This window comes from Sminthopsis crassicaudata, chromosome 4 (assembly GCF_048593235.1).
Source record: "Sminthopsis crassicaudata isolate SCR6 chromosome 4, ASM4859323v1, whole genome shotgun sequence".
Taxonomy (NCBI): Eukaryota; Metazoa; Chordata; class Mammalia; order Dasyuromorphia; family Dasyuridae; genus Sminthopsis; species Sminthopsis crassicaudata.
Window position 1 is genome coordinate 198,438,218 of NC_133620.1, and position 26,675 is coordinate 198,464,892.

Genomic DNA, 26,675 nt, shown 5'->3' on the forward strand with positions numbered 1-26,675 from the left:
TCAAATATAAAAGACTTAGCTACTCTGATCAATACAATGATCTAAGACAATTCCAAAGGACTCCTGATGAAGAATGCTATCCACTTCCAGGGGAGATGAATTCTGAGGACAAATTGAAGTATAATTTTTTCACTTTATTTTTGTCTTTTATTGTTGTTGTTATTGCAATAGGGCTACAGTGAAAACAGGTTTTACAAAGTTTCACAAATTATATTGCTTATCTTCTCAAGGGATGAGGAAGAGGATAAAAAGGGGACAGAATTTGAAATTCAATTTTGAGAAAAAAATGTTAAAATAACAAAATTCTTAAAATGCAGAGCAAAACATTCTATAGTTATATTTTTAGTGATTCTAAGTGGCTCTATCCTGGCCTCAAATGAGGATATTTTAGTGAACATTCCCTTCCAAAGGCAGAGGATCTTTATGGGTCATAGTGCATTCCCAGCTACTAAATGGGTATTTGTTAGGATTCTTGCAGATGTTATGGGCCAAAACTTGAAACAAGGAGTTAACTTTTAAAAGGAGCTAACACCTTTAAAGGAGTTTGCTCATTGGTTCTGTAAGGAGTTCCCACAAGCCCATGGAGTACCCACAAGCTCATTCTCTGAGAGAATATAAGGAGCCAACATTGAGTGGGGGAGTCTGTCTGGAGTGAGTCAAGGGGAGAACTTCAGGGAAGCTCAAGGAGATTCAGAGGATTTGCAAGTCCAGCAGATTCACAAGTCTAAAGGAAAAGCCTGCTCATGGACTTCAGGGAGATATCTTCACAACTAGGATTGAATTTCGGGAAACCCACAATCCCACACTCTTGGAGGCAGAGTCTGATTCATTCCCACGTCTACCTTCGTGCTGGCTGGAGGCTTTGGATTCAGAGGGAGCTAGAGACTGAAGCTGGCTGGAGACATTCTGACAGAAAAAGATTCAAGACTTTGAAGGACACAATATAGGATCTGGACTTTAACTCCTGGCTGCATTTTGGGGATTACTGGTACTGGAACTAAAACTAAGGCTGCCTCCCCGGAAGCTCCCCAAGAAATCTTCTTCCAGAGAACGAATGCAATCTAGAGACAACAGAACACTACATTTTGGCGCCCAACGTGGGGCAAGGACTTTTGCTTATCCTGACTCTGGCTGATTCTGAGCCCTTCAGGGAGTTAGCCCGGACTTTACAGATATTCCTAAAACAAAGATCTGATCATGTTATTTCCCCCACTCAAATATCTTTAGTGGCTCACTATGGCTTCTAGAATAAAACACAAAATACTCAATTTGGAATTTGAAACCAATAATCTAACTTTTCAGGGGATTTCTTCCCATATCTTCTCTTTTATCTATCTTCCAAAATCAAACTGACCTGTTTTCCATGTGTGACATTTCCTTCCCCACATCTGTATTTTTGTTTACAGTGGTTATCCTTTCATGTCTGAAATGTGCTTCCTCAACTTTGACCTTCAGATTTCCTAGCTTCCTTCCAAGCCCAGGTCATCCAGTAAGCCTTTCTCAAATTATTTAGCCATTTATTATTTGGGGAATTACTTTCTAGTGCTTTCTCCCTCTTGAAATTGCTTCCTTTATTCACATCTGTAAACATAGAACCATAATTACTTTTTAGTGCTCTCTCCCTCTTGAAATTGCTTTCTTTATTCACATCTGTAAACAGGATCATAGATTTAGTGCTGGAGGAAACTTCAAAAATAATCTAATTTAACTCCTTCATTTTTGCAGATGAGGATAAAGTTCAGAGAAAAGATACCACTTTCCCAACATTAGTAAGCAGTGATACAGGGATTAAGATCTGGGCCCACCAGGCTCCATGTTAAAATATTATATAAATTCTTTGAGGACAGAGTTCATTTCATGATTGATTCTGCTTCCACAGCATCTAGCAGAGTGCCTTGCACCAAGTGGGCACTCAACAGTTGTTGAACTGAATTGAAAAATAATTAACAGTTAAATAGTTACTGACAAGAAACAAACCAGACATCATCTCTCTGTGTCCAAACTACCAAGCTCTCCTTCGATGAGATAGCATGCCTTTTTTAGTTCTAGATCTTCCAATCTTTCCTTTAGTTTTATTTCCCCCCAAATCACAAACACTATTGGATCTGTCTCCCTCTAGTACACCTGGTGGCACTGAGTGCATCTTATGTAGGGAGATGACTCCGTAAATAAATAACCAAGTTATCATGCTAATAATTATTGTCAAGTCACATCAGAGGCTGATTCTAAGGGCAGCCCTCTCCCCACTATACCAAGAACACCCATTACATTTATTCTTACTTTATAAATAAGGCATGAGGCCAAGAGAAATTATTGCATGTATGAAATGTCCCTGGAAGTGCCTGGAAGAAACTCAGCTTCAAAGTCATTAAATACTTATTTCATTAAGCCTGTAGAAGATAAAAACAATTTTCGTTTTGAAAGTGTAGATGTAAAAAAAAATTTATAGTCTAGATACTAAGGAAAACTATCATTTCCTAGTAGAAGAATTAATTCTGAGGGTAATTTTATTTTGAACCCAATGAATTAGAAAGAATCAATGTTTCATTTCAGAAAGTTCTCAATGTACACCCCTACCTTTTAGCATATTGGATGCACATGTTGTTTCAATGCCAGCAGTGCTGAAATTGTCTTTTACAGCAATGGGAATTCCATCTAAAATTCCAAGCGACTGACCTGTGTTGGAAGTCAGCAAAGTGACAAGGAAGAAACAGCTCAGAATTTTTTTAAAAGTACATTCCCCCACCTGTTGCTATGATCTGTCTCCCATTTCCTTCTACAACCTTAGTCCATAATGATCCCTTTTACAAACTCTCCCAGGCTTAATGCCTCAAATCTTCCTTGTGTATGGAAGGCTCTCATTCTTCTCCTCTGACAGAATCTTTGGATCTTTCGAGTCTCAATCCAGGAAAGCCTTCATACCCAGCCTCCACGCCTTTCCCAAATTATGTCAAGTGTCAGGGCTGGCTCTAATCTCTCTGGTTTCTTCAGACAATACTTATGAGCACAAGTATCATTCTCCCCCAGAGACAGCACTCTCCTCAACGACAAGAATTATTTTGTTTCTACCTTCATGTCCTCAGTGCTTAGTGCCATGACTGGCACCAGGAGAGTGTTTAATAAATGTTTGCTACATGGACGAACTACAATCTTTGTCACAAAAGCACTTAATTTAATTTCAAATGGAAATTGTAACAGCCGAATATTCCAAATCATGTTTACTACCCACCTATTTATTATTCTTCACGTCAACTTGATTAAATGAGAGCATATGTTATATTAAAAGCATCACTTCCCAAATGATAATCTAATTAAATTCTTCCAGGAAAATAGCTATAAAAACACTTTTAAGTAATTTACCTTTCTCATACCTCTTTTTTGATTCTTCAGCTTGCTTTAAGGCTTTCTTTTCTGCTACAGTAATGTAAGCATTAAGAAATCTGGTTTCCCTGATAAGGGAGAGACATTTTTGACAAAGCTCCTTTGGACTGACTTGGCCTTGCTTCAGTGCAGCAGAAATCTGCAATGTATTCAATTTAATGAACATACAGTGAGCACACAGTGTAAAGAGCTGAGCAGGTGCAAGGTGACCTAGCTCGTAGGGCTAATTACTAATTGAACAATTCTCCATTAACATACGCTTGGAGAACCTCCCAGACCATTCCGTGTCGGATCAGTGGGTGTGGACAAGAAGGAAAAGAGAGCGATGAGAGGGTGGAGTAGTCCGGCCCTCCCACAGTCGGAGGGGCAGGGAACTGGCCCGGTTTTAAATGTCTGAGGACCCTGTGAGAGTAGCTTGTAACCCAGTGATTAGGATTGTGACTTTTTAATGCCCATTAAGGGCAGAGAAGAGGCTCCAGAGATGGGTATTGATTTAGTACAGAGTAATTGTAGGGAGGAAAGCAAAATTTTACTTTGCTTAAACCAAGTAAGTCAATTCTTATCTCTGAAAGGCAGAAATCTCTAGTATCCTACCATTTAGATAGTTCAATTCCTGCTCCTCATACTTACCAACAGTGTGCCTGGAGCAAATCACTTAATCTATGAGCCTCAATTTCCTTATCTGTAAAATGGGGATAATAATACCTGCATTACCGGCCTCACAGGGTTATTCTCAGGTGTCAATAAGAAACTAGAACTTAGAAAACACTTATCTCACTAAGACAATGTTATAATAAGCATAGAGTGAGCTTCCTAGATTAGTATCAAAAAAACTCAACAAAAAATGTCATCCAAACTATTTAACATTTTTTATATTTTTAGTTCCAGTGCTGGGTGCTGGGAGCCTGCATAAGTTTATGCAGTACAAAAAGGAGGGAGAATATAGTCTCCCAATTCTGAAGCCCTAAATAAAAGTTTAAAAAAGCCGGTTTACAAAGTTTTACAACGGTAAGTGTTGAATAAGCTTTAATAAAAGATTTTAATAAAATAAAATAGGTGGTTTCACTTTAAAATCATAACTTCCCCTCTACATCCCTCTCCCACTTCCTAGTACTTCTTCTAATCTACATATTACCCACTGTACCATATGATTAACAATGAAATATTCAATATGCAATTATAATGTATTACATACATTAACATAACAGCATATATTATGTATGTAATGTACAGAATATATATTACATGTAACGAACACATCACTCCAATTGTTCGGAGGAGTGAACAAGCTCAAACTACGTCCCGTACTTTCCTAGTATACAGTCCGTGGAAAGCCAGGAGGAGGGGGCAGGCGGTAGTAAGCCGTAGGGACTGACGTAGTTCTAGCTAAGTGACGGAAAGGCTCAGAGCCGGTGGGGCCCGGGATCGCTCTCCTATGAATGACTTGTCCGAGATCACCCAGCGGCCAGTGCTGGCTCTAGGCCAGGAGACCGCAGCCAGAAAAGGGTTCTATTTAGCAAAAGGGATTGTTTATAAGGACCTTTCACTTTCAAAACGGGGTGCTTCCGGAAGATTACAAGAGACCCCGTCCCCCTCACACCGCCCAGTACTGTAGGCGCTCTAACCCCGATTTAAACCTCTGCCCCGCGCAGACTGGACGCACACACGCTGCGGGCCATGCCGGTGACCGCCCGGGCGAGCGTCCCTCCCCCCAGCAGGCCGACCACACTCACTTCTCGGAGGCTGAGGCCCAACATGGTGTTGCTCCCTCCCAGCTCAGCTGCCCGGCCCCCGATACCCAGCAGGGACCTCCGCTAAAGAGCGGAGATAGGGGGGAAAGGTCAAGTGCCACCGCTTGCCGGCATTACATGGGCGCAGCCATCTTGGATCTGTCTCTTCGCACCCCTCAGCGTCGTGCGCTCCGGTTGGTCCCCGGGTAATGATCCTCGCACGCCATTGGCTGACTCCGCGTTAGCCGCTGGTAGGGTCATCCCGAGGGGTTAAGAGATACTAGTGGAGACTAGGAAGCATCTAAGACCCCGTGCCCTTCACGACCTCTCGCTGAGGGTTGCGCCTTGTGGGCAGCCTGCTGATCCCTCGGGCGCGTTAGCCTGTTAGAGTTACCGCTTGCTGGGTCAGCCGGGGAACTTTAGGGGGGAGGAGGTGCAGAGATATTGCACCGCGCGGGGGGGGGGGGGGGCAGCAGAAGAGAGTTGCATATTATTATTTGATTTTGGGGGAGAGGGAGATAAATTAGTAGCCCACTTATAGACTAAAGTTGGATTTTGACCCTTGACACGAACAAGAGTAAAAAATTTTTTTTTTTTTTTTTTTTTTTTTTTTTAGCCATCTCATACTCTAGACTATTTACAAATTACTTCTCGTGGCCCTTTTTGTGCGCTCAATATTGAATTTTTTAAAGCACTTTTAGCTGAATGCGACAGAACTGAGGCGGGTACTTTTAGGCTCAGGTGAGGCGAGTCCTGGAACCACGTGGGCGGCCGGTGCGTGGGGATGGAGGTCCTGAAGACGCTCGTGCTGAGAAGGACGCGCGGCCTGTGCCCGGGGAGATGCAGGGCCGCGATGAGACCCTGGCGCGTTAGACCCCTCAGCACCACGGCTTCCAGGAGCACTGTGATGCCAGCTTGGGTAATCGATAAATACGGGCCCAACGAGGTGCTCCGGTTCACCAAGAACATGATGTTTCCTGTCATATACTATCCAAATGAGGTCATTATTAAGGTCCACGCTGCCAGTATAAACCCCATAGACGTTACTATGAGAAGTAAGTTGTCTTTCCCCCCTAAAACTTGCACTATTATGTTAAAGGGTCTTTTGTGTGTCCTATTATAGAAAACTATTGAGAAGGTCAAATGTCAACAAAACAAAAAACTTCACATCTGATTTACGAGTCTCTTAACTTTGTCCTTGTTGAAACTGGAACTTTACAAAATCCACTAAAGTTTGTACTCTTCCCGTAAATCTGATCATGTGATTTATGAGTCCCTTAAATCTGCCCTTTTACAGCCTTGTTGAAACTGGAATTTGTATAAAATCCGCCAAAAAATGGCACTTTTCGTAATTTGTGTGAATTTACGTATAAATTGGATCAGTTTTTATGTTTGATGAACTCATTTGGTTCTGCTTCTTCATAACTTTTCAGTTGGAAGGAGGGGCTGTGTTTGCGCCAAATATTCTTAAATTTTGTATCGGAAAGAATACTGGATTTTGACGGAGTTCTGTCATTTACTTTTGCGCTTCAGTTTCCTCATTTGTAAAATTAAGGGGTTGGATTAGATGGCCCGAGATCCCTGGGATCAGCTGTTGTGATTGAAGTCCATACTATACTTTCAGGTGGATCTTAGTTTCTTCCTTTGGAAAATGAGGGGGTTGGACTGATTCAGAGGTACTTTTTTTTTTTTTAAATAACGCACTGTGGAGATTTACTGAGGTCTGTGCTTAGAATTTTCACGTGTACAGATCAGTTCAAGATTTGAATTTTTATTGACATTTGTGAGTCATTTCCACTTACAACTTATTTAATTAATTTTCTGGAGAAAGCAACAAACTAAGAGAAAGGAAAAAGGCTAGGATTTTTCTTATTGTCTCTGCAGTTTAGCTGCATTTTGCCCACTTGCAGCCCATTTACACTATTTGTTATTTTCCCAGCTGTAAGTGGTACACTTCTAGTTTTTGGTCCAGACTTGTGACTTCAGTTAGGTTTCAGTGATGCACCTGGAGAAAACTTGTTTCAGCCATACAGATGAGCACATTACCTGTTTTACAGAGAGGGTATGACTAAGCAAGTGTGTGCTAGACCTGACTTAAAACCACTAAGGCCCAACCTTGTATCCTCCTCACTAGTCTTTTTCTTTGAGTGGGAAATGTCTTAATGATAATCCCAGTGAGCTATGCTTGCAAAATTTAGCATTAGGTGAAACGTTTACAAGAAATATGCTGCACTAAAGTTTATTGGAATGTTGAACTAGTTAATTACTCTGGGTTGTTTTCATTTCGGAAAAATTTCTCTGGAATTTTATATCCTCACATTTGTGGAGAACTTAAGACTTTTGGATGTGGTGTCAGGAGGCAAGTGACTTAAAAAGCTATAGTACATTAAATACTATCACAGGAAGGAGGTTTGAACCCTCTTCTGTTAATTACCTATAGAATGAAAAAAATAAAATTTGGAGTATTTATATCAGGATTGTGAGGATCAAATTAGATAAATGTAATAGGCTTTGTGAACTTGGAAGTGCTATATAAATGTCAACTATTATTTAAAAAAATAGAAATACAGCTATGTAAATTGCTGGACTATTTAACCTCCATGTTTTTAAATAAGCTATTGAATGATATTGACTTAGGCTATGGTTTCTTGGTTGCTACTGTTTATAGTCTCATGAGCAGTCATTATAACCCTCTACAAAAATGTCTTTAATGGTCCATTCAGATTTTTTAGCTGTGTTTGAGGGACTAACCTTTCTGTATTTACCTACCAGTTCTCAATTAAGATTAATAATAAACTATGCCACAATGGGAGGTTTATATATACATAAATTGAAATCTTATTACTTTACTTTATTTCTGCATCAACCAAAGTTGGAATGTGTTTCTGCAACTTTTACCTTCTTTTCACAATGAGCTCTATTCTCCTTTTTTTTCCTGGAATGGTTTGACATTTGATTAGAGAAACAAGTAGAACATTTTCTACCTGTTCCTCCTTCCTTGGACGACTCTGGCTCTCAATGCTGCTATTGTTTACTTTGTTATTACTCATTGTTCAACTTGACTACATAGACTTTGGAGCTTTTTTTTTTTTTTAAAAGGTTAAAATACTTTGGGGGGCAAAGAGGTTTGGAGGAGCATATGTAGGTAGGCTCTGGGGAATGCAAAAATCTCTTTTAAAATGAAGTGGCACTTAAATGACAGCGTGAAGTAATTTTGTGCTTAAAGAAATAAATTTATATAAGTGAAAGATTATACATTTATCATTTTTTTAAGGTTTTCATCCCTTCTGATGATAAGCATCTTGAGAGTAGGGATCATGTCTTACCTTTTTTCTGTAAGTTGACTGTAATAGTTATAGTTCTCTTGAAGTATTTTTTTTTTTTAAGATCAGCTAGAAAACAGCATGGTTAGAAAGAGGACTGGTTTGGGAGGCTGGAGATCTATTTCTGGCAGCCCTATTAATTTGCTAGCCTGACCTTGGTCAAATCATTGGATCCCTTTGGACTCCATTTTTCTTGTTATAATGGAGGGGTTAATTTTTATGATTTCCAGGGTTTCATAATGGCTTGAGAATTTTGTGATTCTGATAGTTAATAAACATTTATTAAATACCTGCTATGGGCCAGGCACTGTTACTAGTACTGGGGATACAAAATAGGAGAAAAATATGGCTTCTGCCCTCAAGGAATTCCTAAACTCAAAATATATACACACCCAAGAACCTGAAAAGGGGGCATGAGAGATGTTCTGAGCTAAGTTCCTTCCTGAACAGGGTCAGAGAGAGGTGATGAGGTAGAGAGCCAGGACTGAAGGGAACCTGGATGACATTTTCCCAACAATGAGTATCCTGGGGCAGAGTGGAAAAGTCAGAAAAGTCCCACATTCGTGCAGGCAGGTAAGAAATAAGGAATTATTATAAAAGTTTTTTAACATTTTATACTTTAATAGTTTGTTTTTCAAAATAGTTACATTTATTTTGATTCAAAATCCCCACGGTAAAATAGAAAGAACCAGTCCCTTGTTTTTATTGTTCATTTTAACTCTTTGTGACCTCATTTGGGCATTTCTTGGCAAAGACACTGGAGTGTTTTGCCATTTCTTTTTTCAACTCATTTTATAGCTGAAGAAACTGAGGCAGAATCAGTTTGTCCAGGGTCATAAGCTATTAAGTGTTTAAGGCCAGTCCATTACTGCCATTTAACAGTCTAATATAGAAACATATTTTGCTTTTATATAGTACCCATGATACCAAATGACTTTTTTTGAGCTAGTAGTCATAGGGATTGACATTTCCAGATTAGTTTGTCTTATTGCTAAAATGCTCCCTACCTCACTCCCATTCCCAATTTGTAGGTTCTTGTAAGGATTGTTTCTTTTTTTTTTTTTTCCCAGAAAGGAAATAATTGGGGTAGCGTAGAAGGGAATTAAATTGTTTGCCACCTTGTCAATTGTACATTGGATAGAAAGCTGGACCAATCTATTTTGAAAGAAGACAGCAACTGATGGGAATAAAACGAAAATCATGGAAAATAGTAAGAATGACAGCCTTAAAATCCAAACTGAATCAAAGCAGTCAGTATCAAATCAACTTTTTGTTTTGTATTAACCAAGATATAAAGCGTCTTTTGTTGTAAGGGTGATGCCTTCATAATCTTTGTCTAGTTTTCTTTGAATAGATCTAGGCAGTAACTTAAATCAGTTAGTGAAATATTTCATTTCACATTTTGTGCCACAAAACAAGTTTGTCATTTTCAGGCATCAACTATTTAGCTCTTTTGAGATTTTTTTAAATGCAAATATATCATTTGGTCCATACTGTTGACCTGGTTATCTAGTTTGAATGGATGGCAGTTCATTTGCACCTTTCTCATTATAGCATATATCAGATCTTAGCTAATGGGAGAGGTAGAAGGTTTATGCCATCTGAAATTCTGCTTTGAGGAATGCCTACTTCTGTTGCCTGCCTTACAGAAATTTCAGTGAATAAGTTACCACTAATCTAAATTTTCTTGGAATTAAACAAAAAAAAAAAAAAAAAAAAAAAAAAAAAGGAGGGGAAGAAGCAGTGAAATATTCAACACTATTAAGTTATACTGAGCTTTTATCATTTCAAAGTTGTTTTATGTATATTCTCCCTAGATCACAATACATTGTGAAGTTCTTCCAGTTTTTAGTGCTCTTCTTCCCCAAGGCATTTTTATTTTTTCCAGTCATATGTTTTCACCCCACATACTTCAACAAAGTTCCCTTTCAGATATAAGCTCCTTGAGAGTAAGGACTATCAGATTTTTGTTTTGGCGATTGCCATGATAACCTGTCACATTTGGTGAATTCTTAATACTTGTCGAATTAAGTACTATTGAGTTGTTAGATTAAGCAAGAAGGCAGAAGTCAATCCCAGACCTGTCTCAAAATCTACCGAAATTCCTAATACACCATGCTGTCTCATAAATAATGAATGCCAAGGTGGTGGAGATTGTGATTTTATTTTGTTCACTAACTATAGAGAATATACTTGAACACAAGTGAAATGATATATGAACATATGTTGGGGGTTTTTTTGTTTGTTTTTTTGGTCATGAGAGAAAGGAAGACCAGATGTGAGGGAAGAGTATTACTAGATTATAGAATCACACAGATTCCCCTCCCCCCCCCAACTAATTTATAGCTTGTGTTTTAAAAATTAGATTAGTTTAGAACATATTCCCACAGAAACAGTGTTACAAGTGGGAATTAGATTCCCACATGAGCCCTTATGAACCTATTAAATCCTTAATATAGGTGCATTATGATCCTCAGGGACATGAGGGTACAAGTGAGAAGAAAAAAAAAATTGTCTACCTTTTCCCCTTTCCCTCACCACAGTAGATTTTTTTTAAAGCATTACCCCTGGGCAGGAATTTGAAAATAACTGAAAGTTGCCTTTGGCAACCTCCCTTCTTACATTCTATACCCTCCTAGGTGCATAAAGAATTCACATTGCCCTGAATCTCATTGGAGCACCTCATCTGAGTCTGCTTTAATCTCTAAATTGCTCAGCTATCTCCTGGTCAATGGGGGCTTATCTCACCTAGAGGCTAGGGGAAAATCAGTCTTATTGAATAAATTCAAAAATTACAGTAGCAATTTCAGGGAATGTTATAGCACTGAAGGGCTGCTGGGAAAGGCCACTTGCAGAAGGTAGGATTTGATTTAAGACACAAGGAAAGTGGAGAGGCCAGGAGACAGGTGAGAAAGGAGAGCATCCCAAGAGTAGAGTTGGCTCTTAACAAAGGACAGAGTTGGGAGCTAGAATGTCTCGTGCAAGAAGCAGCAAGACTGCTGAGTTGTAGGCTGCAAAGGGGCCATGTTGTGAAGGACTTTAAAAGCCAAACAGGATTTTTTCATCCTGGGAACAATAGGGAGGCATGAAGTTTAAAGAGTAAAGAAGTAATATGGTCCGGCCTAAGCATTTAGGAAGATAAGGGGCAGCACCCTGGAGTGGAAACCAAGCTGAAGGCTGTGGCAGTAGTCAGGTATGAGATGATGAGCAGTAGCTGCATCAAAGATCTTTGACCAGAGAGGTTGAAAGGTTAAAGATTAGCACTTGGCAAAAGTTTGGATATGTGGTTGGTTGGGGTGATACATGAAGAAAGAAGGAAGATGGACTGACAAATTCAGGAATTCACTGAAGGATATCTGTTGGGACGGAGGATGTCTGCAGGTGGTCATTCACCTGAAGCCTTTAAGAAGTGACCTCTGAATCAGGGTTCATTCATTACCTGTGTGATCTTAACCTCTGTGAGTGTCAGTTTCTCTGTGAGTAAAATAAGGTAGTTGGACTAGTTGAAGTTGAAAAATAATAATAGCTAGCATTATATAATACCTATTGTGTGGTAGGCAATATTCTAAGTGATATTATCTTATTTGATTCTCCCAACAATCTAGGGGTTTAGGTGCTATTATTATCCCTATTTTACAGATGAGGAAACTGAGGCAAATAGATTAAGTGACTTGCCCAGGATCACATATCTAAAAATGTCTGAGGCTAGTTTGAACTTGGATTTTCTTGACTCTAGGCTTGACATTCATTGTACCACTATACTAAAGTCCTTCATACTTCTAAGTTTTTGATTTTTAACTGGGAGAGAGCTAAGGTCTTTTCCAGCCTGAAATTCTATGATTCTGTGACCCTGTGATGCAGTGGTCTCAAACCTTTGGAATTCCTCCCATCCTAAACTTCATACCATCAGAAGAAAGTAGAGACATAAGAATTAGGCAATAGTAGAAAAAGATGACTTCAAAATTGATTGGATGGCCAGATTCAGAAAGTCACTAGTAACAGAATAGTGGAAAGACTACACTGCAGTACTCTAGAAATGCTGTTCAGTATTCTCCTAATGGCTTTGATAAAGGCATAAATCATATGCTTACCAAATTTGCAGGTGATTCAAAGCTGGGAGGAAGGAGGGCTAATATAGTAGATTACAGCCAGATGTTATTATATCCTCCTTTGGCCTCTAATTTTCACAATCAGGCTGCTTAGATTTCTGTTTCTTCTTTCTTCCTGGGAGTGCTAGTTAGGGTGCTCTGAGCAGAATGGAAATTGATAAATTGTTATTAAGATGGCATATGAGCTAAAAAATAGTAAGATTTTAATAAATAAGCACATTTAATATTTATACATCTAAAAAGTCCCTTCTGAAATCATCACCTTGTCACATTCTATCAATGATATTGCTCATGATTTTTTTTAGAAGTTCCTTTTTTGGAATTGACCCATAGAACCAACAAATATCCATATCTTCATCTCTTCACCTCAAAGAAACTCCACAGTTTATGACTAATTTTTTTGTTTGTTTGTTTAAAAAATATTATCCACCTTGACTATACATTATATACCAGATTTGATCCTAAATACATTTAAGACATTTCTAAAAATATAACCCATCCTCTGATAGCAATAATTGGCATTTATGTAACATTTTTAAAGATGTACAGAGTACTTTAAATTATGTCATATGATTTTCACAACAATTAATAAGTATAGAGCTGTGAAGTGATTTAGCTTTGGTGATGTAGCTAATGTGTCAGGTAGAATTCAAATCCAGGACCTTTCTTGACCCCATATCCAATGCTTTTTTTAAAGGCAAAGATTTTTCATCTTTAAAAATAGCCAAAAGAATATGCCTTAGATATGTCATTTTCAAAAGGAAAGAACTGAAAGATGTTGTTTCTCAAGGTGACTACTTTGAATGCAATAATATGAATTTATATTTAGTATCTTTCCTTCCTTAGCTCTCTACCCCCTTCCTCTCATCCCTCCATCTATCTTAAACTGGAGTATTTTGATTGATTTGGCTGATGTAATACATCCGATGATGGTGAGCACCAATTGACTGGATCGGATCATGTGAAGAATTCACGATGGCCATTCTCTTTTGGCAAAAGGCAGGTTTACTTAGGGAATAATAGGCAACAAATAGTAAATATGAAATAGAGTGAGAGACATATGAAGGACAAATTGCTCAGTTATCCAATAGAAAGGGAACATCTCATGAGGTCAAGGTATGTCCTTAGCTGGCAGGCTAATTCCTGAAAGGAGTATGTAAGGAGAAGTGGGTCAGCAGAGAGCTCCCCTCCAAGACTTGGTGGGGTTAGGAGAGACCACATGGCATGGGAGAGGACTAAGTGCCAGTGAGTGGATAGACCCAAGGAAGGCAGTGGCCATTGGAGGGACCATAAAGGTGTAGAGGAAATTTACCCTCAGGGACTTGACACTACTTGGATTTCTCCTGTGTGAGCCTTCTTCCTGCCTGCTCCGGGGAACAATTTTTATCAGTTATTTTTGTTTCTCTCTGCCCACCACAACCACAATTCAGGACCTCCCCATGGATCTCTTCCAGACTGGAGGTACTGTGGCTTCTTGGGACCTGCCAGTCAGACTTGGGTTCCAATTCCAGACCTGCTTATGGAGTGAATAAACCCTCAGAAAAGGCTAAGTCTCTGAGAGCAGCTAGTGTTCAGGTGGGGCCTGGGAGGGGTGCTGACAAGATCACCAATAGAGCTTTCTTAAAGGGACCCCACAGCTACTGTGTACAATCAGGAGATCTAGGTATGGATGTCAACCCCAACATTCCTTAATCATCAGTTGACTTTCCAAGGATAGCATCCAGCTAAGCTAGTGTATCTTGTTTTGAGTACTTTCCTATCAAATGGGTCTTTCCCTTTGTCAATTGCTAGGGAACTTAGAATCATAATAAAGCTTTTGTGTTTTGAGTCAAACATGGCTTGTGCCTGTCAGTTTTTCCTGAATTTCCCACCTTTGTTACTTATTGTACCCCATTACTGCCACAAGTTTGCTAATTTACAAGCACTTTTACCCCTATGGATCTTAATTTCCTCTTCCATAAAACAAAGATGTAGGGATTGAAAAATTATTTTTTGCTTTAATGTTCTCAGAATCCATTTTACTTCATCACATCTCATATAAACCCAACGAAGCTAAAGTTCATTTGTTTCTGTTTTATGCTTTTGTGTTATTTTTAAACTTGTTTAGCTCTTTTCATGAGCAGGAAAAAATTTGATAAATATGTTTTATAGGTGGGTATGGAGCGACAGCTTTAAATATGAAGCGAGATCCACTGATTTTGAAAGAAGTTGGGCAAGAATTTCCTTTGACCCTGGGTCGGGATGTCTCTGGCGTAGTGATGGAATGTGGGCTTTCTGTCACCTATTTCAAACCTGGAGATCAGGTGATGTAAACTAATACTGCTCCTGCATGTTACCTGCTTTACCTATTTTCTTTTTTAATGGCTTGAAATTCTTTTTGGGTGACTTCATTCTAAAACAATCATCAGTGAGAGTGTCTGGTTGATAACTTATTTTACTTAAGTTACTTCCTGACCTCACCCTTTTGCTTAGTGTTTCCTGGGGCTTTCCATGGCAGAGTTTTAAAATTCTAAAATAATTTCATTCAGCAACATTCATTCCTCGGAAAATGTGCTGTGGACTGACTGCTGTACTAGGCACTCTTGGAGGCCTACTAGAAAGAATATCCATCAAATTTAGGAATGAGGAGACCTTTGCCTTTGCCATAGACTAATCTTAAATCATGTGACTTTTTTAGACTTGTTTCTACATCAATCAAATTAGAAGAGCTCTTAAGTTTCTTTCAGCATAATGTTATCTGGAATTCTTAGATTGGGTTCTTGCCCTTAAGGAACTTACCATCCAATAATTTGATTATTGGATTTTCTTAAAATCATACCTTTTTTGGAGAAGGTAGGGGAGATTATCTGGAAGATTGGTATATAGAAGAATTAACATTTGGGGCTATTATTTTTTTTCAGAAGCTCTCAAATGATACTTCTTATCCAGTAGGTTTTCGCCTTTAAAATTGCTATAAGTTTGATATAGTTTATTTATGGATATAAATTCCCAGAGTTATATCATTCTTGTTTTTAGCAGTTTCATTAGGAGTTTTCTTTTACTAATGAACATTTCAAGCCAGCTGTGTTTTATTTACTTTTAGCTTTTCTCAACTACTTTAGCACAATTCAAACTGTTTACTTAATTTTTTTTTAAAGTTTGTTCTTTGGTGAGAAAACAAATACAGTGGGATGTTCTGGCACCAGGCTCCAGTGTGGTGAGACTACCCACTGATGCATACCGAGTTGTAGATTGACTCCCACTTGAAAATAATTTTGATTATAATATACATCAGTATTCTGTTGATGTGTACTTTTGGAGAAAGTAGTGTATGTTTTGAGAAAAAGAGCTCTCTTAGCTTTAGATCAAAATAGAAATTTATTTTAAAATATATTTATATGTGGATTTTTTTTTTTTAAGGTGTGGGCAGCAGTTCCTCCATGGAAACAGGGCACTCTATCAGAATTTGTCGTAGCCAGTGCAAATGAGGTAACTATTTGAAGAATTATTTCATTAAATCAAAGAGTAAATTATGACAACATGAAAACATGTGTATTGGGAAACACTGACTGGTTTCAAAGCTGGTCCATATTTTGGGGGTAGTCATCTGGAAGGAAATGGAAAGGAACTTTTGTAAGACAGAAGCAGAATTCTGTATGTGTGGAATTCAAAAAGTTTCCCTGGTTTCCATGAGAAATAAGAGACTAGATAGTTGTCCATTCTTGGAAACCAGGAGGCCAAATATTGAAAAGGAAAGGGCTAAGGGAGGGTAGAATATCTGGGAGAGGAAAAGAAAAAAATATTTTGTTTGTCACCTAAATGATTGGATAGTTTGGTAAGGAATAAAGTGATCTTCGTTGTCTCATGGAACCTATCTGAGGTAGATCTACTCATTTGTCTTTGAAAGACCTCTTAACTAAACCTTCAGTGACAAAGGCTATATAATCATATATGACAATTTGTGCGGCTTTGCTTTTGGAGTTGGGAAGCCTCAAGTCCTGCCCCAAACACATCTTGACTGTGTGACTTTTCAGTGTTCTAGGCACCTCTTTAAAATTATCATTTGTAGAGAAAGTGCTGGCTTGCATTAATTAATAGGGGAATTTTCCTCATCATTCAATCATAGGAGTTCTCTATAAATGAATAAATAAGCTTAAAAGTAAGCTTTCTTAATTTATTTTGGTGTGAACACATAAGTAATTGCTTGTTCCTGACATTTTTATCTTCATGTATAGGTATCTCTTAAGCCCAAGTCTCTCACTCACACTGAAGCTGCTTCCTTGCCTTATGTTGCTCTCACAGCCTGGTCTGCTCTGAGCAAGGTTGGTGGGCTGAATGACAAGAACTGTAGTGGAAAACGGTAGGAATCCAGACACCTTGGCTTTTAGATCTGCTCTTCCCCCATACCTTCCCCTAGTGAGTGTTTCAGTAGCATCATTCCATTAGAGAGCTGACTACTGACTTATGCAGAGTGGGAACATTGGCATTTGGAACATTTGCAGGAAGGCTCCTACTTACAAAAAACTGTGTTTCAAAAATATATTTCTGAGTTGGCTCTTTGGAAAATAAAAAAAAATATTTTCCCATAGGTGTTTGTGTTGTACAAAAGACCTGCTCTGATGATTAGCCTCTTTGTGGTGTGGGTAAGGATCTAGGTTCTTCAAATATTAGGTCAAATTTGTGCCGATTTCTGTTGAAGTCAGCATCATTCTTCCAGTCATCTGGGCTCCCTTGTCACTTGTTAGTTGTCAGATCTTGGCTTTTGTACCTCTACAACATCTCTCAGGAGTGTTTACTTTTTGCTGTTGTTAGCTGTTACCCTCATCTTGTCTTTGTATCCTTAGTGCCTGGCACATAGTCAGTTAACAAAACCCCTCTGAAGTCAGTCATATATTATTATCCCTGTTTTGCCCCTGAAAAGAGGGAGGCTTTCAAATGATATATTTCTGGTTCTGTGACTTATAAGTAGCAGAGCTGGGAGTGGGAGCCATATCTTTTGATTTTAAATCAAGTATTTTATTCTTTTGTTCTGTATAACTGTAACCTCTGGCAGGGTCTACCAAGCTGAAAAAGTTTCAATTTTAAACCTGGCTTTGGTCTGGATTTCTGTGGTCTTACAACTAAGATTGAGGAAGTTCATTATCAGAGGCTTGACTACTCAGTTAGAAATGTGTTAAATCAGAGCAGCTCTTAGAATCAGTCTACTATGGTATGAAAAGGTGGTGGATTGCATTACTCGAGGGAGTGGTCATAGATTTTTGCAATTTATTTCTATTATGTACAGAATGAGGACAAATAAGGTTATGTATTTGATAATTCAAAAGGTGTGATCACTTCTATGGTGTTATATCTCGCTATATTGCTTTCCAAAATATTTACACCACTGTAAAATTCCACTGGTAATATACAGTTAATCCATATTAATAGTGAATTCTGTATTTGTGAATTTGTTTCTACTTGCTAAAAAAATTTGTAATCCCAAAATCAGTTCTTGTGATGTGCAGAGCAACAACAAATATCTAATGCCCACATTTCCTGCTAAGATTGAATAAAGCAATTCTCTGCCTTGCTTGTTTCTGCTATTCTGTTGTAAACAATAAGATTATTTTTCATCAATATGAAGGCAATTTCTTTAGTCACTTTAGTGCCATGTTTTTTACATTTTTGTACTTCTTGTAGATGATTATGCTATATAAAATGGCCCCTCAAAGTGAAGTGTTGAAGTACTGTCTTGTGTTTCTGAGCACAAGAAAGCTGTGATCTGCCTTATGGAGAAAATTCATGGGTTAAGTAACCTTCATTCAGCCATGAGTTATAATAATATTGGCCCATGAGTTCAGTGTTAACAATCTTACAATACAGTATGGCCAGAAAAAGGAAGGGAAAATTCTGTGATCCCTATGGAGCTTTCTCTGGAAAGTGCTAAAGTAAATGCCATGACCAGAAGCTCACAGAGGCCTAACCTGCTATTTTTCCTAGGAGTAGAGTTTCAGTGTTGTCTAATTCACTATCTATGGTGATTTTATAGCATGTAACTACCATGAATGATGAGAGTGGATTAGATTGAGTGCCTACTTTCCCCACAGCTCTGCCAGTGTTGGATCTTTTTTGTTTTCACTTTAATATTTTGGCCAATTTTTCCATTCTAGTGAATGTAAGAGAAATCAAAGGTTTTTTTGAAGAATAGTATTATGTGCAGTATTACTGTGGGAACTAACCATTGGGTCTAATGTTTTTCTTAAAAATATATATTTAGAGTTATACTTTGGGACATTCCAAGAAAATATCCTCCATACACCTTTCCTTCTACTTTTCTATAGCCCTAATGTCCTTCCTCTGACCAAAAAAGTAAGAATGTCTTATGGTAGGGATTTCAGTATGTTGGGGAGCTCGTGCTATCAGTATAGAGTTAATAAGGGCAGTGAAAAATGTTTAAAAAGTGAAGAATGAGAAATCAAAAGGGGCTGGAACTCTTGCTACTGTAAACCTTAGAGACATTTTCCCACACCATTTATTTTTTTCCTGAGAGTTCCAGGGATTGACTTTCCAGTTTCTTTTTCTTCTACCACCATTGTTTCCAACAGTGTTTCTTAGTAATCAGGATTTTAGAGCAAGAGGGGTTCCCAGCATTAGATATGCTGTTTAATGTCTTGTAGATGAAGAAAACTTCATTCAGAATTTGTTAATAAGAATTATAATCTGTACTTTTATCTCATAATGAATTCCTGAAGTGGAAACTCCCTCTGTTAATGCAAAGCAAAACCCATTTCTGACTTAATTAAGTTTTAGGGATTTGGACCTGCACCATAGAGAAGTTAAAAGCTGGATTTGAAGATAGGTCTTCATGGCTTTCACCCCTGTACTTTTTTATATATAAGACTAAGACTTACAAAGCAGTTTCCTCATAACAATCCTGGGTGGTAGATGGGACAAGTATTATCCTTCTTTTACTCAGGAAAAAACCCAGGTGCACAAAAGCTGCATTCAAAATTACATGACCAATTTCTTTCCTTATGTGACTCACCATGAAACACAAAATTCTCAAACTTCTTTCCTTTCCTGCTGTCCTCAAGCAAGTAGACATTCCTTGTGATATTTTCTCAGTCTTTTTATTTTTAGTAGTAAAAACTAGAAACTGAATAAGGTGTAAGCTTCCTCTCCCTCCCCCCCAGATACCCTTGGGAAAGACAGGAGTTCACATACTGATAATAGTAGCATCTTTGGACACTCAAAGGATTGAAGGAAAACTGCTTTATATTTCAGAGAAGCACCTGCTTTGTAATTTTCTCACAGTAGCAGGATAGTACCTTTGCTGCAGCTGCAACTGGGGAGGCACAAAGAACAGCAGAGGCTAGAAAGAAAAAGAGCCAGTAACTTTAGGAAGAATGGAGAAGAGGAAAGGGAAATAAAAGACAGCATGAGGTAGAACATAGACCTGGATTCAGATCCCTCTTCAGACAATTCCAGTGATATTGGACTGCATGGCCTCTTGATTCATGACATTGAAATTCCCCAAAGGGGAAGAGGAAATGCAACAGCTACCTATGAATACAACTTTTGCATATAAGAGACACATGGACAACATCAAATGCATGTCATTTTCTAAAGGCTTGATTTCTTTTGAGTTTGGGGAGGTGAGCAGGGACTTTCACTAGAGAAAGTTCCTCTACCATTCTAGTCTTATTCACAATGCAATCATCTGACTACATCATATTAGTTTGGATTTCTCTCTCATGAAAACCATAGCAAAAGCTGCTGCTTTAAAAAAAAAAAAAAAGATTTATTTTTATTTATGTTATTTTTTAAATTTATATTTTGACTTTTTTTTTTTTAAACATTTCAGCATCTGGTTTTTCATTAGATCCATCTAAGACTATTTCAGGCCTTGAATTAAATGATCTGAGGTTTTTTCTAGCTCAAGTACTCCATAAAATAACATCTAGTGAAATTTGTAGGGTTTTTTTTTAATAACTTACTTAATCCAAAAAATATTAAACCCATTTGCTGCCTTCTCCCCTCTATCCTGTCCCCCCAAACAAACAGATGAAAAAAACAAATAAAAGCCAGACATCTGCACTGCGGTCAGTGAGTAGCACTGATTGAGTTCACCATGATAGATGAGTTGGGTTTTTTCGATCTCCCTAGGCACACTTTGGAATTGGATTAGACAAATATACCTATGGGAAAAAGATCTTATCCTCCTTTGCTCCAATTCCATGTGTGTTCATGTAGAATTTTAGAATGTTTTAGACATGATACATAAGGGATTAGGAGACTTCATTTGTTTCCAGCCTAAACTATTAACATTAATAACTTACACTTTACCAGCACTTATAAGTACTTTCGGTGGATAGTACAATAACCCTGTGAGGCAATTAATGCAAGTATTGTTAGCCCCATTTTACATCCCATTTAGCTGAAGAAACAGGCTTATTATCATGGTTAAATTAATTTTCCCAGGGTCACATAACTACTAAATATCAGAACTGGGATTTGAACCTAATTTTCCCCAAATTCCCAAGTTCTACACTCTTTGCTTCACATCTTACTACCTAATAACTAGCTGTGTGACTCTAAGCATGTTGGTTATCTTGTTTTTAGGTTTTTTTGAGGGATGTGGAGGGGAATTGGGAAAACAATGTGCTTTTTGTTAAGGCAAAGCTTTCCAGATTAACAATGGAGTTTATTTCTCTTTTCCTGCTAGTTCCTTGCCTTTATTAAATGGTTATAAGTGTGTAAGAAATGAGGTTCAGTGAATTGGAGGAAAAATTTAATCTCTGGATTCTGATGATATCATGTCATTTTTGTCCTCACATTTTGATATTCACAGAAACCCTCAAGTAAAATTTTTTTTTAATATATCAGCAGCCCATCCATTGTTCTTCATGACTTATTCAGTAGAAATACATAGATAAGGTGGCTTTCAATATTAATAAGATTTTTAAAAATAAGTTTTCACACCTCAATTTTCTTCTTGGGTCTGGGAAAGATCTGATACAATTTGTTTATGCATTGGTTATGTCATAAAGCTCTTAAATTTTTCTTGTTCTGCCTAAAATTTATTTCCTGATAGGAAAGCTATGCCTTATCTTTGTTGGAAGCACTAAAGAGTGGACTCTTCCTATTGCAAGATTTAACTTATTTTAAACCCTTGAACATAGTGAATTTAGAGAATTTTCATATTTTCATTCCTAAGAATAGACTTTATGACAAAAAAATCAGAGAAGGTTGGGCCAAGAAAGAACTGTGGATGATTCTGTTTCTGTGCTCAGGGCCCTGGCTAAAAAGGCAACACTTTTATTTGTATAAATACAAGAGTGTTCTATTGGCCAGAATGTGTTCGGTATTGTTAGGTTTTTTGCCCCAGTAAAACATGCCTTCTCAAGCACATGTTTTGTTTTGTTGGGGTTTGTTTGTTTTTTTTTTTTAATTTTTTTTTTTTTTTTTTTTTTTTTTTTAGTTCTCATTTGATTATAGGATTGTTAGCCCATTTATAAATCATTCATGACTTCCCTGCAATTTGTTGCCTTTCATCTGTTTTCATGCTGAGAAATGGACTAAAAATAGGGGAATAGACTTTTCTAGCTTTTTTTCCCTATTTCTGAGATTTTCTTTGTTTGTCTGGTGGGTGTAACTTGAAGTCTTGGGGCATCTTTTGTTACTGAGCTCCACAGAAGCCTTTAGATTTAGTAGATTGGCATTTGTACCAAAAAATGTATTCATGACAGAATACAAAATTATTTTGTGGCTTTCATGTACAGGTGGGGTGGCTGGGGAAAACCATGAAGGTGAAACGTGTCTCTTTTAAAGAGACTTGAGAACACACAGATAGGCTCAGCTGTATCAAAGAATGCCAACTTCTTTCCACAGACTCAGAGTTGAAAGGGACTTCAGAAATCCGTCAGTGCAACTTCCACTTCTGGAGTTGAGGATTGGGGGGGAGGGGGAGGAGTCTCTTTGTTATTTTCTTTTATTTAAAATGATTCATTGATGTGCTTCATTTTTACATTCCCACCATTTTCAGCTATCAGTCAGTGACCTACCTACTATAGGTCAGATATTAAGTGACTAGGATTACATGAGGAAACTCAGCTAGTGGGTAGAACTCTGGATCTGAATTCAAATCCAATCTTAAAATTTACTAGCAGGTGGCCTTGGCAGTTCAGGTAATCTCTACTTGACTCAGTTTTCTTACCTATAAAATGGAGATAATAAGGTCTGCATTTTAGGATTATTTGAGAATTAAATGAATTAACAGTTGAATAGTATTTAAACATAATTAGTGCTATGTAAATATTAGCTGTCATTTTTAGCTATTATTACCAATTCAGGTACATTCTCTGCAAATTGAGTCCTAAAGAACTTCAGAGAGCCCTGAGAGTTTAAATGATTTGCCAGAAGGCACTGTAGCATGTGAAAGTCAAAGGTAAGACTTGAACCTAGGTCTTTGAAGCCTGCTCTCTAACTTTTGGGCTGTGCTGCTTCTGAGAATACAAATGCAAAAATGAGATGACCATTGCTTTGAAGCAAATAATATTCTACTAGGTATCACCTGTTCCCAACCCACCCTCCCCTCCTCAAAAAAAAAAAAAAAAAAAAAAAAAACTCAAGGAAAATCAACAGTTTGAATCTCTATGACTGTGTAAGGAACATTTTGTTCCTTACTTTCCCAACTTCTAATAAGAGTGCTTCCTCATCTCTTTGTCCAGGACTTACATTGGTCAGTATTTTTACTCAGTGTAAAAGCTTCAATTTAGTGTTCTATTTACATTGTTTTTTGTGTATATAGCATCCTCCTGAACTGCTTACTTTAACAGTTCATACAAACTCCTCAATTTATGGATGAGAAAACTCGCTCAGAGGGATTAAATGACTACCAAAAGTGACACAGCAACCTAAGTGTTGGAACTAAGATATAAGTGAGGTCTCCTGACTCTAGTATTCTTTCTCTTATGTCATATTAGCTCCCAGCCATCATATTTGACTGTAATGTTTTAGTGCTATGCAAAAGCTTGAGGCTTCAGAAATCAGATTCCTAATCTGCTGACTCAATGTATACACCCATGTTACTTGGCAAAATGGGGTAAGGTGATGATCTCTTTTAGGGTTGCAAGTAGCCATAAACAAATAATCACAAAGTACTTTAGGGAATAAGTGGCATGTAAGCTAAATAACAGGTGAAGTCATAATGGGAAAGAAACCCAAATTGATTTACTATCTAAAGTAGCTAGAGAAAAAAGAAAAAAATCAGGTAGAAATAAAAGAACAACCCAAATTCAGGCTTTGATCTCTATTTCTTATCTCATAAATTTTTCACTAGTTTATTAAATCATAAAATGTTAAATCACCTAATCCAGTCCTCTAATTTTAGAGATAAGGAAACAGCCCAGAAAGTTCTAGGTACTTATTTAAGCATCACACAGCTAGGAGGTGGCAGGCCCAAGATTAAATTTTCACGCAATGGAGAGCTATGTTGATGAATGTATTTTCTTGTTTTTGCTAATGTAGATGATCCTTTCACTTAAGCAAATCCTAATATCTCTTGAGTTCTGTCTTTCCATAAATTCTCCATGAGGGATTCACAGAATCAGTGACCTTCTATTTCTTTTAACGACTAAGGAGTGCTGCACTAGCATCTGAACTATTGATCCCTGAGCTTTCACTATGACTCTGTGGTCAGTGACCTTCATTCTTCATGTCATCCGTAATGTCTTTTACATTACTTCTAAGGTATATAAGTCATCAGTAACATGCTGCTGCCAGCCAAACATCTTTCCATTGCTTTTGGCAATGAAACCTTTGGCAGTGATCTTACAAGATCATGGCGTTTCAGTGAGTTGCAATCATATAGCATCACTTGAATAATGTTGACATTAAAGAGATGGCTTTTACATTAATGAGCATCTTGAGATCATTGTAAAGTACTGTATAATTTGGCAAATGTCACATAGCCCAGTGACTTCTTATTCAACTCTGGGCTCAGTTCATTGTCTACTTATAGTGTCTGTTTTGATTACATAGACGAATCAGTATATGGATGTGTATGAATGCATGAATATGCAAAAAACTTCCAATTTTGTTGGTGTGGGGATTTCCTGGTGTGGGAACTAGTTCCATTTACATAAATTGAAACTTATCTATAACTTAGAACTATGCATACACATTATGTATACATGTATATATAGACTGTATCCTCTATACAAAATTGATTAAAATATATGTATGCATGTATATTGTATGTTTATATACACATACTCTCTCTTTCTCTCTCTCTCTCTCTCTCTCTCTCTCTCTCTCTCTCTCTCTCTCTCTCTCTATATATATATATATATATATATATATATATATATATGTATATGTATACACACACACACACACATATAATATATATAAAGTAGCATTTGTTGTAGTCTGGGCAATATGTTTTTTTAAATTTTGTTTCTTTTTCCAATGAAGATAGTAAGACTAGTTTTCTGCTTCTGCTCTCATTTCACCTAAAAGGCTCTGTTGTTTTGGAGCCAGGTACAATTAGTGCAGCAGCACCTATAATGGCAGCATTTGGAGATAGTGCTAAGGCTATCACTCTATCCTGGAGAACATTGGGAGGAGTATAACAGAGCCAGAAAAAAGGATATGTCCTGGTTTTCAAAACAGAGAAGAGGTAGAATCTGTAAGCTATGAGCCAGTGAGCTTTTGCTTCAATTCCTGGCAGATTCTTATAATGTATTATTAAAGGCATGGCTGATGAACCTATAAAAAAAGAATCCGTGATCACAAACAGCCAATATGGCTCCATCAGGAACAGGTCCTGCCAGACTAATCTAATTTCCTTTTTGTCAGGATCATGAAACAAATAGATTTTGGGAATGCTTTAGATGCAGTTTCCTTGATATGGCCCAAAGTATTTGACCATGCTACTCTTGTGGAAAAGATGCTGCTATGTGAAGTAGAAGCTAATACAGTTATAAGTGGGTTCCCTCTCATTAGAGGTCTTCATGCAAAGACGTAGATTGTAGAGAGAGTGCCTGTTCAGGTACCGGTTGTAATGAATAGTTTCTGAGGTTCCTTCCAACTCTGAGCCTCTGAAAACCTTGACATTAATAGTACTTAGCACAGGGCCTGGCACATAGCATGTGTATAATAAATGCTTCTTTGGTGATTGTTTGAATAGGAAATTCTTTGGACTCTGTGTAAGATATTTTTGAGAATAGAAGTATCAAACAAGATTCCTGAGTGCAACCTGAACCAGAATAAAATGTAATTGAGAAATAGTTAACAAAATAGATGAAAATATTATAAAGCATAGATAATATATAATATGTAATTTCAAAGTCAAAATGTGGCCCTTAGAGATGATTTTTTTTTTTTTTTTTTTTTTGCTGAGGCTATTGGGGTTAAGTGACTTGCCCAGGTCATACAACTAACAGAAGTGTTAAGTATCTGAGGTCACATTTGAACTTAGGTCCTCCTGACTTCACTGTGCCACCTAGCTGCACCCCCCCCCATAGAGATTCTTAAGTGACTCCCACTTCTAGTTTTTTGACACTAAAAGAGTAGAAGACTTTAAGTGAAAGTGTCTTTTTTTCTCTATCAATGCCCAACTGGTAGTCTGTAGTTGAGGATTGATGTAGTGTGTGTGACAGCAGGGCAGGGGAGTCAGAGGGACCCTATGATATCAACTATAGTGTCAATTCTGTGTAAATAGGAGACCAAGACCAGAGCAGAGATAACAGAAGGAAGGATAAGAAGATAGAGAGGGGTTAGAGGTGGTGGTAGTAAGATAAAGGAGTCAGATGAAAGGAAAAGAAATTGTAACCTGACATCTTCTGAGTACAGGATTTTGGGAGGTGCCATAGTTATGGCATAGTTATGGGTAACTTCTAGATAGCCAGATGGTAGAGTGGAGAATATTGGTCTTGGGATCAGACTGGAGTTCAAATCTTGTGAGTCACCCTAGAAAAAGCACTTAATTGCCCTCAACCTCAATTTCCTCATTTACAAAATAGAAATAATAAAATCATCTACTTTAGAGTTGTCTTGAGCAAATGAGTAAATATGGGTAAAGCTCCTTGTAAACCGGAAAGTATCCTTTAATTTTAGTTGTTATTTTTTGGAATTGAAAAAAGTTATTGATATGGAGTGTCAGGGATGTT

General features: G+C 37.6%; 2 protein-coding genes across 10 annotated transcripts in view; one reads left to right on the forward strand and one right to left on the reverse strand.

The window, feature by feature from the left end:
• The window catches only part of QRSL1 (glutaminyl-tRNA amidotransferase subunit QRSL1), an 18,600-nt gene extending 13,301 nt beyond the window's left edge, over window positions 1-5,299 (reverse strand). The window contains exons 1-5 of one of the 7 annotated variants that reach the window (XM_074310172.1): window positions 5,115-5,299; window positions 4,012-4,063; window positions 3,361-3,520; window positions 2,578-2,676; window positions 1,355-1,581 (exon numbers count right to left, since the gene is read on the reverse strand). In XM_074310172.1, coding sequence (XP_074166273.1) covers window positions 1,355-1,388 — 34 coding nt within the window. In that variant the 5' untranslated portion in view covers window positions 1,389-1,581; window positions 2,578-2,676; window positions 3,361-3,520; window positions 4,012-4,063; window positions 5,115-5,299. Of the gene's footprint in view, window positions 1-1,354; window positions 1,582-2,577; window positions 2,677-2,783; window positions 3,297-3,360; window positions 3,521-4,011; window positions 4,064-5,114 lie in introns of those variants that run through there. The other 6 variants (XM_074310177.1, XM_074310176.1, XM_074310171.1 and 3 more) reach the window with 6 other exon arrangements.
• On the forward strand, window positions 5,183-18,087 carry RTN4IP1 (reticulon 4 interacting protein 1). 3 transcript variants are annotated; one of them, XM_074310181.1, is made up of 5 exons: window positions 5,183-5,317; window positions 5,728-6,166; window positions 14,695-14,846; window positions 15,943-16,011; window positions 16,758-18,087. In XM_074310181.1, the coding sequence occupies exons 2-5, from the start codon at window positions 5,896-5,898 to the stop codon at window positions 16,884-16,886; spliced, it is 621 nt and encodes a 206-aa protein (XP_074166282.1). In that variant the 5' UTR covers window positions 5,183-5,317; window positions 5,728-5,895; the 3' UTR covers window positions 16,887-18,087. The 3 variants fall into 3 exon arrangements, with proteins under 3 accessions (XP_074166282.1, XP_074166281.1, XP_074166280.1); XM_074310180.1 differs by having other exon boundaries at window positions 5,255-5,362; XM_074310179.1 differs by lacking the exon at window positions 5,183-5,317 and adding an exon at window positions 5,372-5,515.
• The last annotated feature ends 8,588 nt before the right edge of the window (window positions 18,088-26,675 follow it).

Bases quoted from the DNA above. Each gene is read 5' to 3' on its own strand.
- RTN4IP1 (XM_074310181.1), top strand. From the start codon at position 5,896: ATGGAGGTCCTGAAGACGCTCGTGCTGAGAAGGACGCGCGGCCTGTGC. The intron at 6,167-14,694 runs GTAAGTTGTCTT...TATGTTTTATAG, and splicing joins CATAGACGTTACTATGAGAA to GTGGGTATGGAGCGACAGCT. The intron at 16,012-16,757 runs GTAACTATTTGA...CTTCATGTATAG, and splicing joins TCGTAGCCAGTGCAAATGAG to GTATCTCTTAAGCCCAAGTC.